The 17,026-nt window shown below is 38.2% G+C and overlaps 2 protein-coding genes and 1 long non-coding RNA gene across 4 annotated transcripts in view; 1 reads left to right on the forward strand and 2 right to left on the reverse strand.

Moving 5' to 3' along the window:
- Window positions 1-669: 669 nt before the first annotated feature.
- LOC107751549 (uncharacterized) lies at window positions 670-3,574 on the reverse strand. The gene is made up of 3 exons (XR_001641267.1): window positions 3,401-3,574; window positions 3,153-3,158; window positions 670-679 (listed from the first exon to the last, which is right to left on the reverse strand). It is a non-coding gene; the product is annotated as an uncharacterized LOC107751549 (long non-coding RNA).
- A 531-nt stretch (window positions 3,575-4,105) lies between these two features.
- On the reverse strand, window positions 4,106-7,430 carry LOC107751550 (glucagon family neuropeptides-like). 2 transcript variants are annotated; one of them, XM_016567287.1, is made up of 5 exons: window positions 7,061-7,430; window positions 6,540-6,644; window positions 5,470-5,601; window positions 5,002-5,106; window positions 4,106-4,499 (listed from the first exon to the last, which is right to left on the reverse strand). In XM_016567287.1, exons 2-5 carry the CDS (start codon window positions 6,641-6,643, stop codon window positions 4,316-4,318), a joined length of 525 nt encoding a protein of 174 aa, XP_016422773.1. In that variant the 5' UTR covers window position 6,644; window positions 7,061-7,430; the 3' UTR covers window positions 4,106-4,315. The 2 variants fall into 2 exon arrangements, with proteins under 2 accessions (XP_016422773.1, XP_016422774.1); XM_016567288.1 differs by lacking the exon at window positions 5,002-5,106 and having other exon boundaries at window positions 7,061-7,424.
- Window positions 7,431-10,507: 3,077 nt separating this feature from the next.
- LOC107751567 (tyrosine-protein kinase yes-like) overlaps window positions 10,508-17,026 on the forward strand; it is a 34,030-nt gene continuing 27,511 nt past the window's right edge. Inside the window, exon 1 of the mRNA XM_016567310.1 lies at window positions 10,508-11,053. The gene's annotated coding sequence lies outside the window, so the exon portion shown is untranslated. The remainder of the gene's footprint in view (window positions 11,054-17,026) is intronic.

A 17,026-nucleotide genomic window follows, 5' to 3' on the forward strand; every position in this document is an offset into this window, starting at 1 on the left:
AATAATAATATTTATTGCAATGTACCAAGTTAGGAGGATCGCTCTATATTTTACAGCATAAACTGCGAAAGAATGTTTTCATGTAAATAAAATAGACATTATAACAGAAAAATGCCCAAATGAATTAGAATCAGAATTGAAACGAGAGCTTGTGAATCAGAATCAAATCAGGAAATCTATATCAGTACTCAGCAGCTATACAGTACAACACTTTATCTGTGCTTAAAATAAAGCAAGAGTCCTATAAAAATCAAGCCATCTCAGACTCCAGCCCCCCATCTCCCCAGTCACCAAGGCCACAGATTTACCTTTGACATATTGTTGTGTGACTGCAAATTACTCCCTAAGGGAGCGTGTTCATGTACACACACTCACACACACACACACATGCATAAGTCACATTTCACAATGGGGGGACACACAATAGAAAGGAGTACTGTAAGCTGGGGGTGGGTGCCAGTCTCAGTGAAGTCACCCTCTTGGAAAACCTCCCCTTAACCCCCACTTCACACCCATCTACCCGGCATCCTCTGCACCTCAGGAGTGTGGCAAGGGGGTATGGTGTAAATGGGGTGCGGTGGAGAACAAGTACATGGCTAAGATGGAGGCTCCCAGCATGATTCCTGCCTGGCTGCTGTTTTCACAGCTTTAATTGAAGGAAGGAGGGCTCTGTTGCTTCCTTCGAGGCCCTTAGACAAACAGCTTGGTGAACACAGTCTTTCCTTGGAGGAGTGGAAGCTAAACCGGGGAAAAATGAATGTGATATTTATATACGATTTTGTTTGACAAACAGATTTTGAATAGCTGTAACTCTTTGGTTTGAACTGAAGCATTATAGTTTTTATGGATGTTTTTTTTATAGCTGGGTTTTTTTTTTTTACTTTTTGATGCTACGGACACCCAAATATGGCAAGGGACTACATTCCCAAAAATTTTAAGAAAGCTATATATGTATAAGCTATATCAGTATCTATCTATCTATCTATCTATCTATCTGCCATGAATAAAACTCACTTATACCATTTGAGGAAAAATATTAAGTGCTTCCAAAATTATGAATCGGCTTTTATATTGTCATTCTGCAAGTAAATTGTCAAAATATTATTTGGAAAATATATACCTTTAATGAACTTGAAAGCACATCTGAGATCAACACAATATATTTAAATTCCTGTTCAAAAGTTTGGGGTTGGTAAGCTTTTTTAAATGTTTTTTTAATATTATTACAGTTAAAAAGAATAATAAAAAATGTATATATATTTTTATATATAGTCACTAGTGTGACATGATCATTCAGAAATCATTCTAATATGCTGATTTGGTTAATGTTGTTATCAATGTCAATAATAATACTGCTTAATATTTTGTGGAACCATAATTTTTAGATGATTTAAATTTTAGATAGATTTTTAGATGAATAGAAAGTTTAAAAGAACAGCATTTATTTGAAATCGAAATCTTTTTTCTTCTAAAATTCACAGCCCTCATTTAACCCCCTTGCAGACCCCATTTCGAAAACCCTTGGTCTATGGTATTCCACAGAAAATGTGTAGCCACAGCAAAGTCCCTTAAAGTTTTCTTCAAGCTGCCATCAAATACCATGTGTATACACATGCTCACCTACAAATATACAGTCCTTTGTGGCCTGTTGCTCAGCAACACTTCCCTGATTAAGTTAGTTGACTATGGGAGCAAGCATCCGCCTTCTGCATGGACCACAGGATCAGATCACACTAATGGATCTGGAGCCACACCCTCAGCCCCGGTCCCACGGGTCGAGTTCCCTTCCCAGCCTTTGTCTCTCAGTCAGAGAGAATGTGTACCAGGACAACACTACTATACATTAGGGACATCTATTTTTATACATGGTGGCTTGAGAGCGATCATGGAAAACTCCCACTGTTGAATGCAGAAACGTCCCCGGAAAGACTTATGGAACACTGAAGAGTTTTCTTGAGTGCTGTTTGTTCCACCCACTGGAATGTGTTCAGATTTATTGTGAAGCTCCTTTAGGCTTGTAATTTAATACGTGCTGCATCGTTAAAATAGTCCTTTTATATCGTTTAGTAGGGTAAGTAGTGTTTCCATCATCATCTAAGTAGAGCTAAACAGAAACACGAGCTTGCCACATTTACACACATTCATCAGCTTAAACAATCCAGACAATTAATACTTTTACCATGTACACCACTTCAGTAATAGATTTGATCACAATATATGCTGGCCATGCTTTTCAGCTCTAATTAAAGAATTGGGTTTGAAACCAAGTCTCGAAAAGAAAAGGAGAGGAAAAGTAATGATGGAGTTTGTGAAATGGAACCTAATAGTTTGCAGCATTGTAGGGCCACTAAAATTGCCATCCGTGATAAGTGGCGAATTTTTTATCGTAAGTTGTCACAAGGCACCTAAGCCAAAACCCATATCATCTTTCATAACATCATGTTCACGCACACATTCACTCGCCCACCCACCTCCCGCCCTTCCTACATGCACACGCACCCCTCGCATAACACTCTCAGAGACGCATCCATACTCACATAAAGCCTGGGGGACAATGCCAAATTGAGGAAAGATTGATTTCATGCCTGGGACAACGGTTTACATATTGAATTAGTGGATGAATAAGACCTGATTTCCATATCAGGAGAAATATGCTGAATTCAATACAGGCTTAACCAAAATATATGGCGGAAAAAAATAACAAACAATAGATGGTTTTGCAGTGCATCCCTCCCTAAGGGTGATGGGTGTACCTCATCTATACATACAAGAAAAAGGCTATCTTCAACATGCACTAGCACTATCTGGAAATAAGGATAATGAATATGACAATGGTCACGTTGAAGTTCACAAGGACCTCCCCCTTCGCTTTTGTTGTCCTCCTCATTCTCTCAGCCTCACATTCCCTCAGTCATCAGCAGCAATTACAGCTAAGCATTAACACGATTGATCTTTTAATTCTAGAGCTACAGTGAGGTGATGAATGAAACAGTTAAGCATACTTCGTCCTATCTCAGCAGAATTAAGGAGCGATCGCACCACTGAAGAAGGTTTCACAATTAAGTCATGGACGTGAAGGGACCATCCACCACATTCATTTCTTAACTGAATTTTAAAATAGTGGTGGCGTCAGATGATCATTATGTCATGACTTGCTACTCGATACTGGTTTAGCCTAACTGCAGAGAGCACATAACAAAGCATTCACAGCTTCTGCGTTACAATAAGGCATAAGAACTAAATTTGGTCAGAAATGATGCGAAGCCACCCACAAAGGATTGAATACATGCAAAGAACTGAGAGACCCCGTTTTACACGTTTTAGGAGCTCAATGGAGCATGCATTTGAATATAAGGGCTTCTTCAATTTGATTCAGTTTGATTCATTTTTTTTTAATGACTCTTGCTTCCTCAGAGGCGGATCTCATGTAATTTCTGATGGAGGGACCAATACAATGAGAATGGAAACACTGGATGGATGGGAAACATAGAAGTGCAAAAGACATGCATGTATGCATTTTAAGTATAACATGCACTGGGATAAAGAAGAAAAATAAACAATAGAAAGAAAATCCACCAAGGAAAAAACAAACAAACATATATCAATACTACAGTTACTCCAGTGTCATTTTTTTTTTTCAGTCAGACATACTGGCTACTGGCTCCAATCACAAACACAGGCAGGACAATCACATTCCATTCGGAGAAGACAGGTGATTTGAAGTACAGTTCACAAATGAGTGGGCTAAGAAAGAGGAAATCGTGCCAGCTACTATATATCCCTCTCCCACTCCCCCTTTTAATGGGGGAGTCACAACAGTTGAAACAGCCCTGCACTTTACAGAGTATGTTCGATACATCCCTGGGCAGACTTTGGATAAAATAAGACTCTATTCTTTTAGCAGATTACAAAAATAAGTATAACATTCAGAACTTTGATTGTCTTTTTAAAATCTATTTATTTTCTGCATATGATGATGAATTCGAAAAGATATCAGGCGCATAAAGTTCAAGGTGCACATTTTTTTCTTCTTTTTTTTTTTTCTCCTGATGGTTTTTGTTCTCTTTTGTTTTTAACATATAGCTATATACATGAAACTGAAGGGTTGGTCCACAAATTATAACTGTGCGATTTCAAGTGCTTTTGTACAAAAAGAAAAACAATGTTATTAGTAAAATATTCATTTTAATGGCTTTACTTCATACATAAATACATGTTTAAAGAACACAGGCGCGATCCACTGATTAATCAGTTATATCAGAATGACTTTGATCTTAGGACTGAATGTACACATGGAGGGGCAGTTTTGTCAGCGCTACAAATAAGCAAATCGACGTCCTTTGTTTTTAATTCTCTGTCTGTACCTTCTTCCCAGGACGGCTGCTAAATACTTCTTGACGGCCATCTGTTTTCGGTAACGACTGTAAATGTCGGTGAAGATCCCATCCGAATGCCTTTTTGATAAGGTTTCCGATTCGTCCTCCTCGCTGCTTCCTCCGCTGCAAATATATCAACTATTATTAGGCTACCGGCTGGCACAGAAAATGTGTTAACAGGTTTCAGTACAGCATAGACGCTCTTGATCCTCCAAACATATTTTTTTATTCCATTGTTCAATAATAAATTATCGAGCATTTTTTTTCGTTAGCATTACAACGAATTATATTAGAAATCGAAAGAAGATCCAGCAGACAAGCCTCATAAATTATGCATGTTGGAATTTAAATGTATTCTGACGCATTGTCTCTCGGCATTTTTTCTCTGACAATATACAACATTTTCGTATTAGCACAAGCAATTAACATCACTTTTAATTTATCGGGTACGAATTGTTCCCCATGAAATTCCACGCCCATGCGAAGCCACAGACAAAGACACAAGAAGTCGGGGAAAATAAAGACAAGAGAAAGTCAAAACAGGACAACGAGAAATCACCTCCACTGAAATTAAGAGGGGGAAAACAAAGATGACGGCAGGTAAACGCTTAAAAAATGCCCTTACCCTACGCGAACTGCCATCAGAGAATGCAGATCTTTTCGTGCTGATAACTGAACCAGGATGTCCCTCAAGGCTCTATCTAATAATCCATCTGCATGCCTTTCCGTTCTGAGATAAAACGCCAAACACATAATATCAGTGATGAAATACCACAGAACACGTTTGTTGCAAAGTAATCAGCCTGATTTTAGTTGTATTCTTCACTCGGCTAAACGCGTAATAGTGTTACTTTCGATTCACCTCGTAAATCTGTCAGTCGATCTATCTATCTGTCGCTCTATCTATCTATCTATCTATCTATCTTAAATAGTCACTTGATGCAAATATCAACAGCAACAATAACAGAAAAAAAGCAAAGGAAAAAAACTGGGAAACAAAAGGAACAGACATAGCGGAACAACATAAACTAAACATAATGACATTGATTCTCATATGGCATACAGCGGAGGGATGTGAAATAATGTAGCCTACCTTTTCTCTGGCGGATAGTATAGTGTGTACAGGTCATCCGTGAGAGATGAAGGACTTCGTATAGCAATTTGATCAGTGCCAAAAGCCAGGTCGCTTAACGAGTTTCCGTCTTCGTCAAATACGTTGTCTAGTCTGGAATTTAAAAAAAAAAAAAGAGAGATTGATGCATTTAATAAATCACAATTTAATCACCATAGTAATATGATGTCAATAAAAGCGTTTTAAAAGAAAGTCTAAATAAATCGCTAAATTAAGTCTACCGTATATTATACAGTTGTCTTGCGAAAAAAATAATTAAAATACATGGTGAGATGATAAATGCTTCGTGCTTGAAGCAGGTTCATGGATCTAATTGCTTTTAAATAAACTGTCCTATTATTGTGCTATCTTTGTTGGGTAAATGGGACAATAATAATATACTTCCAAGCGTCTCTTCGCAGTTTTTTTTTAAAGCATAAAAATTATGACGAAGCTTGCTATATTTGGCCATATTTGCTCATTAATGAGATTTGATGGTGACTTGTGAAACGTAGGCTACTAGGTATGATTAACCAAATATAACTGACAATGTAGGCTAATCTTATAGGCTAATCATCAGTAAATTAACACAACAAAAGGTCCCGCACTGAGCATCTCATTCGTTTTTTCTTCGGTTTGTACAGTGACGCCACTGTACCGTCATCTTACGGGCCACCCGTTACAATCAATCATTGGTTTCTCATTTTCATACAAGCTTCACTGCATCTGCCTGTCCCGATGGAGAAATTCCTTCTTAGCGATACGAACGCCCTCCCACTCTGTAGCCTTGCGTAAATACTCGGAGGAAAATCTCGTTGGGCTGTTAGTGTTTGAAGTCAACAGAATAATACAACAAAGCCAATCCTTTCCCACTATAAATTTAGTAGCCAAAAAATCAAAATAAAATCCTTATCCACTATTTTTTCTGCGCCTCGACAAGATGATTCAATTCTAGACTGTTTAGACTGTAAAATAAAGCTTGTCGCAGAATATTGTCCCTTTTGAACATGAAAGAAACCCCCAAAACGTTGAGCAGAAAAGCTCATACATACCTCATCTTGGGAAAAGTCATCCCAATAGGCGTGCAGTAGGCGCTGTAGTGCATCATGATTCCGTAGATGAGCAAAGCTAAAGTCGCTTTACTAGATCTGGCCATGCTGTAAAGATACAAGAAAGTTTAAATAACTTAACAATATAAAACATTTAGCCTATAGAGTAGCCGAGATACAGTCCTGGTAAATTTACAAATTCATCGAACGCCTGGGTTGGGTTGTATTATATTCGATATAGCCTAGGTAATGCGCAGAGAACTTATGTTAAGAAAGCCTCTACGATCCAGAAAGGCAAACCAGGAGTGATTTTTTTTTTACTCGTATTTCCCTCTCATAAGATGAAATTTGAAAAGTTTAAAGAATGCCATGCATGCGCAACAGAATCCTTCTCCCGATGAGGCAAACGATAAAAACCGGCAGATAATCTTTAGAAAAGGAAAATCCAGTTGCCTGAGCGTCTTCGTATCATAATTCCTTGGTTTAAACCGAATAAAAACGTCTTTGCCGGATTTTAACCTACCCTATTGCAGAGTAGGTAGACAGAAATGCTGTTGGATGCGACTCGGGTGCGGCTGTGATTGTGTGAGAGAGATAGAGATCTTCCTCACAGCACCTCTTCCCTGAAGCGCCACCGTCCTTTGCTTATGTGCTCGTCGGTTCAACCCCTGCACTTTTATACAATAACCTAACCAATATAAACAAAATCACTTTTGCAAACAAAACCTCAGCAGCACTCGTTTGTCTACATATCCTTTTACAAAACTTTTTCTGCTGTGCTCCGATTACCTCGGATTTTTATCCATGAATAGGAAGTCTTGCCTTTTTTTCAGTAAGTCACATCAAGTATGCCACAGACGTCATCAACCCTTCCTCCCGGGATATAATATACAGTTCCTTCCTCATCGATGAACGAGTCACACACATAGGCTACACCTCCAATGGAACTTTCCTCTAAACGTAATTTCGGGAGAAAGGACAATTTGCAACTTTTTTTCAACTTGACATGACAATGTGACTGCCGATTAGGCTCACCAGTCCGTGGGTTATCTTGAGGTCCCAAACCACATCAGTCACTCCATACAGACACTGTCGGACTGTGCACTTATGGGACACGACAACACAAAACGCCACATTTGTCACAGGGTCACTGCTGAGCACTGTCCAGCAGTGGGGTACTGAAATTTCATTGTGAATAAAAATAATGCAGACTTTTTTAAAATCTTTTTTAAACTTGCGCTATATTTATATACTTTGTCTCTTTCGGTTTTTTTTATCAAGAAAACACATAGTCTATTTTAGTCTCCTATGCGTCATGGCCTTTCTTTGGTGAACGGAAATTAGCTACTGCGTCTGGAATTTTTAGAATGATAGGCCTACCTAGCCATATGCTCCACTTATAACTTCAATATAAACGCTCGTTAGTTTTTCGTTATATCAAATTCACAAAAGTAAAAGTTATTAGTCAAACGAAATACGTGATTTTGTTATGGTACTATGATCAAACTGCCTTGTGCATTTACTGGCCTGTCCGCATGCAGATGACGAGGTCTGGAGTCGTGCACCACCGATGGAATTGGTATGAATTAATTCATGATTACGATTAGTAAACTCTGACGTCATATGACGAAACTGTAAATCACCGCTTCGTATGTATTCTCATACTCATTCTGTGCACAGAGCGTGATTTTGTTGAACAATGAATCCGCGCCTTGGTTCTCTAACACCTCAAGTCTGTTTTTTATCTCAATACTGTCCCCATGTGTTTCAGATTTGAAATTACATAGGAAACATGAAACAATTACATATTTCCCAAAGTTAGACTTTTTATTGAAATAAACTAGGCTGTAATTAAAGCGTTTTATCTAAACATTCTATATAGCGTCATAAATAACGACAGTAGGTAGGCCTATGTTTTGTTGATGCACATTCTGTAGCGCTCGGGAACGTATTGTTGCTATAGTTACCACACAACCTCTGTTCGCGAGACTTTAAACCTAACTTGTGTGACGTTTTGTGAAAACGCTGTTGAAAGTTGTGGTTACTGAAACTTTGATGAAATGTGGCTATATGTATATACTTGAATAATAATACAGAAATAGTAGCCTATATATGTCATCATTTTACTTCGTTTGGGTTGGTTGAATCTAAATGGGGGGTTATACACCCAATATTCCCATAACTCGCAACATCATGAATCGCATACCTCATTTGGCTACCCAAGTTACAGCATTTGATCGTAATATTATTCCTCTAAAAGCCCTGTTCATTCATTCATTCATTCATTCAGATATTTATGTATGTATGTATGCATGCATGTCCAGGCCAGTATTATTTTAATAATTGTTTTCGGTTCACATAAACCATACTTGCCGTAAAAAGAGACAAACACAACTACTGTAAATTAAGTAAATGAGAAAGACTGGAAAACGTGCTTTTACTGACAGTGTGTAAGTCAAGAGGAGGAATTATTTACAGTAAAGCTATTAAGTTGCTTCCTCTGTGTACACTGCTGTAACCAATGAGATTACGGTACATTTGTCAACTTGAGTGCAAGAATTGATGTCCCTAATTACAGCGGGAGGAAATCGTTGTTTCGTCATATATTCGTCTCCTGTGTCACTGCATATTGTGGTACTTTAAATTTCCAACTGGTGGTTTATGGTTTCCCTTGTGGATGAACACGACCTCTCTATGACGCATATAAGCACACATACAGCATACAAGAAACCTCACTTAAAACGGCTTCAAAATTAAAAACAAGATTTTTTCATTTTTGGAAATTATTATTTTATATATACATAAATTATAAAACTGAAGTATCATTTATTGAGACTATTATGCAGTGTCTTCAGGAGCTATCATGTAGTTTTTTTAAGCAGCGTATGATACAGTATTAAAATATGTTGGTTACAGTATTAAATATGCAGTGTATTGCAGTGCAAGAAAGGTTTTACTACAAATAAAAAAAACATGGTTACTTGTAAACTATGGTAACCACAAATTAATCATGGTTTTGCTAAACTAACTATAGTTTATCCATGGCATTTGTAGTAAAACTGGTTATACAAATGGTAATCAATATGCCAAAAAGGGCCTGCAACTCTTATATATGAGAGTTTTGATCAAATTACATTTACATGAGCTGTTGTATTTAATATACACATTAGGGATGTAACAATATATCATGTCACAATATATCGCAATACAAAAATGCAACAATATATCATGGACAGTGACAATATGTATATCGTTTAAAGTTCACCTTTAAGAAAGTTTAAACAGATTACATCAAATATGGTAATGGCTCATCAAATATGGGAAACTCAGAAAGTCACACATTTGAGCTTCCATGTTTTATTATTTACATAAATAAATTACATTTAAAATACATTATTTCACTGATAAACTGCACTGGGGTCTAGTGATGTTTTAAAACATTTGAAGAACAAATCTTATTAGATATTCTTGATAATCAGTTGCCTAATAGCCTATAAAATGAACCATTCATGAAAATTATGACACCCAAGAAGTAACATAATTTGCTAAATATAAACAATTCTGAACTCTAGATGCGCCAACCATACAAGTTTGAATAAAGCCGAAATAGAGTTAAAATGGCAAGTTTTTTAAATGAATACTTCTTACACATATGAACAGTTAAAAAGTTCTGGTCATTCTCCCCCACGCACAGGCAATGCTGACACCAAAATAGAAATATTCAGATTCTGCAAAATACAGAATTATATTAGACACATATACTTACACTCTGTCCCTGACTAAATATAAAATTATTATGTAGGCTGTTTTAAATAAAAATGTGTCCAGGATGTAGGCCCACTACTAAACGTAAACGAATACTAGATTAAAGCTGCAGTGATTTAAGGCCACAGGCAGGGGGCGCCATAGGACTGACCTAACACAGTACACCGTGAGCCGACTAGTGTTATTATGTTGGCATAATACAAAGGCGACCTGCAATACTATTATGCTTAAAATATCACCGGCTCATGGTCTATCCTCTGCTTGTCAACTGAGAAACTGTGATTTCTTTCCGTTCACCATTCCCTGCGGCGGCCATATTGTGGGATGCGTTGCTGCAAGTTAAACCAATTCAGAGCGGAGGGTGGGGGAACATCTGCGGGAGTCCATCCACTATTCCTAGAGCTGTCTTTTGTCATGTAGCATAGCCACACAATCTCTACCGGTTCCGGTTTAAAGGTTTTTGTTTGCTAGGATTGGTCACTGTTACTCTTTTCCTTTTACTGCAACACAAGAACAAAACCAAGTAACGTGACTGGATTAATAATATCTATCACGGATTTTTCCTCTATTGGACACAGCATTTATTTATCACGTCTCGTGAGGTGTTACATGGCAAAGGAATGGGACAGACTGTGATTTTCAAGTTGAACACAACAATACCACTTTGAGTGCTACACTGAAACATATACCGAGGACGAAGCGGTCGGAAGGCGTATGTAACCTCAAGAAAAAAAAGAACCGATTCGGCAAAGGTAAGAAAACTGATTCGGTTCCTTTCGTGAAAGTGTAGTCAAATGGCCTAGTCTCCTCTCGCCGTTGATTTTGTGTGAAACGAGTGTGATTGATGGTGCTTGAAAACAACAGTAGGCGCTTAGTTCAGTGTTTTCTCCTAACCTGAATACAAATCTCTGCGGCAGACGCTTTCTTGTCCCAGAACTAGTTGTATTTCTCAAAAGAAGTCCCGACTACCGCGCTCTCTTCGACACAGACCGAGAATGAAACGTGGCTCCTCAAAGTTCCCACCTGAACTATTACCGAGGAAACGCTCTAAACGTCCCGTTCGCAATTAATCGGACGTTATTGTGAACGCCAGTACTTTGAAACTGATCTATACTCGCGTGTCTGTCTTTTTATGAGGATTTTGTGGACGAAATGTCCACAGTGCAGGCCTGTAGTTTACATAGACGCCACAAGGAACACGGTGCGATTCATACTTTGGACCAGTGTGTGAACGACTCGCTTTGATATAGTGTAATTCTTTATCAGTAAACTATGTAGGCTAAGTTTCCGCGACAATTTCAGCTTATAATAATGTTTGAGAGGTATTCGTGATCAGTTGTGCAATCTTAACAATAGACCTTTCCAGTGCGTTGTAGGTCTTGCACAGTTAACCATCCACCCAGTTTGTAGGTACTCACAACATCCGGGCATTCACACCATTTTTGGTTGTTTACATAGAATAATTAATGAAAAAGATGTCATAACAAAGCCGAGTTCGTGCGTGCGCAAGTGCCTGAATAACCCTCCTACAGTAATCCTTCTGTGAGCACAACCTCTGCCCCCACTGGATGATGCTGACTTGACTCTGAGTGAAGGGAATGATACCATCTTCAGCTCTCTGATCTGTTTCCTTTTGATCCTTACTTCTGTATACTACATGTTACTACCACTGAGTCACGCAGGTTATGGCCCTTTTGTGGGTTTCAATCTTGTAAATGGAAAGAATCCCCAAATATGATATGAAGATTTCTGACCTCAGTGACCTGTAATAATTTCAAGATTGCAAAACCAATTTTGATGCCACAGCAAAACTTGAAAAACACACATCTATATTTTAAAAGACAAATATAGCAAAACAGACTTCAGGACAGATTGCGTTTTAATAAAGTAAACCAGTAATATTGTGAAATATTATTACAATTTAAAATAAGTCTTTTGTATTGTAATATATTGTTTTATATTGTAATATTTCAAAATGTAATTATTGTAATGCCAAAGCTGAATTTTCAGCAGCTATTGCTCCAGTCTTCAGTGTCAAACGATCCTTCAGAAATCATTCTAATATGCTGAGTTGATGCTCAAGATCAACATGAATATGTATGTATTATTTATTGACAGCCCTGATATTACAGTAAAAATTCTGTTGAATTTTTCACCAAAACAAGGGCCTGAAACCAGAAAATCCCCGGTTTAAGCAATATACCACACATATGATTAGCTTGTTGGATTCGTTCTGAAGTTTCCCACTCTCAGTTCAGGAACTGTCTACACTCCATGTCCCTTTATGATCCTTTATTCACACACACATCAATGAGGAAGCGTAAATCACTGGGAAGATAAGGGATTTTAGCCTAAAGACTGTGTACATAGAATGACAGTGATCAGTGATGTCATTCTGAAGTTATTTTTGCCCTATCATTCACTAATATGCAGTGCAGATGTTATTATGACAGGGCTGAAAGTAATACTACGTTGACTACAAACACATTGGTTAAATCTCTGTCTTTGCCAAAGATGTAACTATGTTTATTCATGATTCTAACAGGGGTAGAAAGGGGTTGACTATGGCAGTTATGGGTCTATACATTACTCATGTCCATCTTTTTCTGTCCTCCCTCACCCTTCACTCCAGCCTTTGACAGGCACAGCAGGTGGCTTTTGTGGTATGAATGGACTCGGAAGGAAGTTTGTCCCCCTCCTTGCTTGGCTCTGATTGGCAGCAGCAGCAGAATGCCATGGTGATTAGGCCATTCTGCAGTGCTGTGAGTCTGCCAGATCAACTACAGTGTTACACTTAATGTTCAGCAGTCAGCTCAGCCAAGCTCTGTATTTACTAACACAGCGATTTCACTGAAAACCAGAAAGTGCTACCTTAGGATGAGGATTAGAGCTCAGAGATAGTATGGGATCAAGAATGTCGGTAGGCAGTGACATGATCAGCAAAGTATAGAAAAGTATTGTGGGTCCTTCAAAACAGCAATGAGAGAACTTTCTTCCTGCATGTCCATGGAATTGTTATTTTATAGGTTAGAAGTAGCAGACTTTGTGTAGGCTATTCTCTTTTTTTTTTAAGTTTAATGGAAAAGTGCAGGTTTCACTTTAAAATTCATGACCATTCCAGGCTGCATTGTGTTGTTTGTGCATGTGGTGGACATGGAATACAACAGAACTGTACAAGATCAGACTTGTATCGTTGGTTATGTAACTTCAGTGCTGGGACAGCCTGCTTTGAAGAAGCAGATTTCTTTCATGTAGGCGGATCAACCCACCTGTCTGCTTTCTGCCAAAAAATCAGAAGTCACCTCCCCATTTCTTTGTTGGCGTGATATTAATGGTACAGGTGATGTGTGTCCATTTGTTAGTTCACACAATATTTATAGCTGGGGATAGTTCACACACAAAAAATGGCATAACTTCCTTGCCCTCATGTCATTCCAAACCTGTAACACACAAAAAAGTTTATTTATTTATTTTGTTTGTCAATACAATGAAAGTCAGTAGGGCCCAATGTGGTTTGGACCCCACTGACTTTCATTGTGTGAACAAAAATGGGTGAAACATTCTTCAAAATATCTACTTTTCTATCATGACAGCTCTCTGAAGATTTTAGCATGGTAATGGATATGGCAATGTTTATGCATTTGGTCTTGGCAGAATAGATCTGCTACGCTGCTGAATTGCTACTGCTGTTGGTTATTGCCATTGTTGTAGATTATTGTTGCTGCAGCACTGCAAGTACAGGAACTTGCTACTGCCAATACATACACTAATACGGTGATGTGAGTATTTAAGACATACTGCTGCTGCACAAGTAGTATATATATATAATAGTGCTGGGCGGTATACCGGTTCATACCGAATACCGGTGTGACAAATATCCACCGTCCCCTGCCATCAGCTCCCACGTCTCACACACACACACAAGCGCGACTTTAGCACTAGATTTAGCAACGAGGCGCATATCTTTAGCAAAGCGGCGCAGAGAGCTGCTTCTGGGACGCTTATGAAACGTGCCGCGGCTCCACAGGTGTAAACACAAGCATTGTCTAGAGTGGCCGCGTCGGAGCTGTAATGTGCCGCAGACGTGTGCAGTGTAAAAAAAGGGGTAAGTCACTCTCGCGGTATTTAGACGTCATAAACCGATCGGTCTGCTTCAAGTCGAACACACAGCTGCTGCTGCCACCTTATGACAATAAGATTTAGACAGATTTACACTTCAAATTAGGTAGTCTGTCATCGATGACAGTAGCTCATTGGAAAAGGATGGAAAATGCCCTTCATTTTGTTTGCACTAATAAATGCTGCTGCCTGCCAGCTGCAATCACCAATAAAACGTTTTGTTTTTTTCTGTATCGTCATAAATATAGTTATCGCAAATATTCCTGAAATATCGTGATATAATTTTGAGTCTATATCGCCCACCCCTACTTGAAGGACATCTCAATTCTCTAATTGCACCATGAGGAACAAGAAGTGAGGAAGCTTTTGGAGGAGCTATGAGCGAAGATACACAGGTGTATTCTATGTGAAAAAACCTGACGCATGTGTAAATTCTCCTTGTTACATTCTACCCTGTCACATCTGTCACAATTTGAATTTATGTTTTACCTTTGCAATTTACATAAACCATGCATTTAACGTATTTCACAAATAAGGAATGAGAAGCACTCGATGATAGAGTTTTCATTTTTGGGTGAACTTACCCAGTACCTTGTATAGTTCAGATTGGAGAAAGTATCACCTTCAGTAGTACTCATGTTGGAAATGCAGTATTAAATCCTAGTCATTGTTAATGCAGTGATCAAGACCTGGGACACATACCACTGCAGACACTGAAGTAAGCATACATTCAAACAGCACGCATGGATCTCTGCAAAGCTGTTGATTTTCTGCCCTTAATCCATTTGATCTGACTAGCGCTGGCATGAGGCCCCATGTTTCATGTCATGTGGCATTCTGATGCTCTGACTTAATCAGGTCTGTGTGCAAATGTGTCTGACCATCATTAACCATGTCACCGTACGGCCGCCATGAGCAAGGACCCGTGGCTGTGTCAGCTCACTCTCTCCAGTCATGTATTGGAGCAGCGGGGCTGATGATTCTAACAGAGTGCTTTTCGAGGCTCTCATCAGCGCTCAGGGGATAATGAGACGTCTCATAATTAGAGAGTTCATATCACTGACTGGTTGATTAGAATGTGGGTCAAATGATTGGCGTGTAATATGATTTATAGAGGACGGAGAGGACGTGTCATTACAGGACGTCACTGATAAAGAGGGAAAGGCATGAATGACTTTAGTCCCATAGTTCCAAGCTGCTTTTGTATGCAAACAAGTTTCGGGTCGGTTACATTTATTTATTCTACAGGGCTGTTGAATGCTTGAATCTGATTGGCTGACGAACATTCTAAGGTGTGCAATTATTTTCAGGGAAATGCACGGCTAAAGTAGTTACAGGCGAGTCTTGACTGCATTACATATCCATATCACTTCGGCAAATTATTTCAGTTATATCAAAGGTCCACACAGCCTACAACCACAAAAGAACCAAAACCCACAATGACACTGACCAAGCAAATAAATATAGTAAACAATAAGATAAAAATGACAAATTACAGTGTTTTGGAATTGACAACGGAGGCATTGGATGAGATGCGTAAGAAATTCCTACATGCAAAAACCTGATGAATGTCTTGAAATACAATCTGAGCAATGTCATTAGGTGTGGTAACCGTAGTATAAGCAGAATAATTGACTCTGGTCCATTAAATTATTAGAAAATAATGCACACCCAAGGTGTAACGGCCACTCCGCTTCATGTCATGGCCGCATCACCACCTCGGGTGTGCATTATTTTTAAATATTTCAGTGACCTGTCATCAGTTATTCCTTACTTATTTTTGTTAGAAGTATCTTATGCTTACCAAGATTGCGTTTAACATAGTAAAATATTACAAAAAATGTTTTCTGTTTTAATTCATTTTTAAACTTAATTTTTTTCCTGTGAAGGCAAAGCTGATTTTCAGCATTACTCCAGTTTTCATTGTCCTTTGGTTTTTGTGGAAACTGTGATACATTTTTTAAGGATGTTGAACATTGAAAACAACAGCATTTATTTCAAATAGAAATCTTTTGTAACATTATAAATGTTTTTACTGGCACTTTTGATTAATTTAATGCATCCTTGCTTAATAAAAGTATTAATAATTATTTTTTTTTAAATCCTACTGGCCTCAAACTTCTAAACGGTATGCATGCCTTTACCCCTGACAGGCCCAGCTGGATCAGATGGTGGATGAATGAAAGCTTCAGGAACCTTGTGTAATCCAACCTAACTGAATTAGATTCAGTTTGATTTCAATTCCTGTTAGCCTGGTAGAGTTCATTTCATGGCCGCATCACCACCTCGGGTGTGCATTATTTTTAAATATTTCAGTGACCCGTCATCAGTTATTCCTTACTTATTTTTGTTAGAAGTATCTTATGCTTACCAAGATTGCGTTTAACATAGTAAAATATTATTACAAAAAATGTTTTCTGTTTTAATTCATTTTTAAACTTAATTTTTTTCCTGTGAAGGCAAAGCTGATTTTCAGCATTACTCCAGTTTTCATTGTCCTTTGGTTTTTGTGGAAACTGTGATACATTTTTTAAGGATGTTGAACATTGAAAACAACAGCATTTATTTCAAATAGAAATCTTTTGTAACATTATAAATGTTTTTAC

Source organism: Sinocyclocheilus rhinocerous, unplaced genomic scaffold, assembly GCF_001515625.1.
Source record: "Sinocyclocheilus rhinocerous isolate Xijiao unplaced genomic scaffold, SAMN03320098_v1.1 scaffold3000, whole genome shotgun sequence".
Lineage (NCBI taxonomy): Eukaryota > Metazoa > Chordata > Actinopteri > Cypriniformes > Cyprinidae > Sinocyclocheilus > Sinocyclocheilus rhinocerous.

Bases quoted from the DNA above. Each gene is read 5' to 3' on its own strand.
- LOC107751550 (XM_016567287.1), bottom strand. From the start codon at position 6,643: ATGGCCAGATCTAGTAAAGCGACTTTAGCTTTGCTCATCTACGGAATC. The intron at 5,602-6,539 runs GTATGTATGAGC...TTTAAATTCCAG, and splicing joins ATGACTTTTCCCAAGATGAG to ACTAGACAACGTATTTGACG. The intron at 4,500-5,001 runs GTAAGGGCATTT...ATATATTTGCAG, and splicing joins CTGATGGCAGTTCGCGTAGG to CGGAGGAAGCAGCGAGGAGG.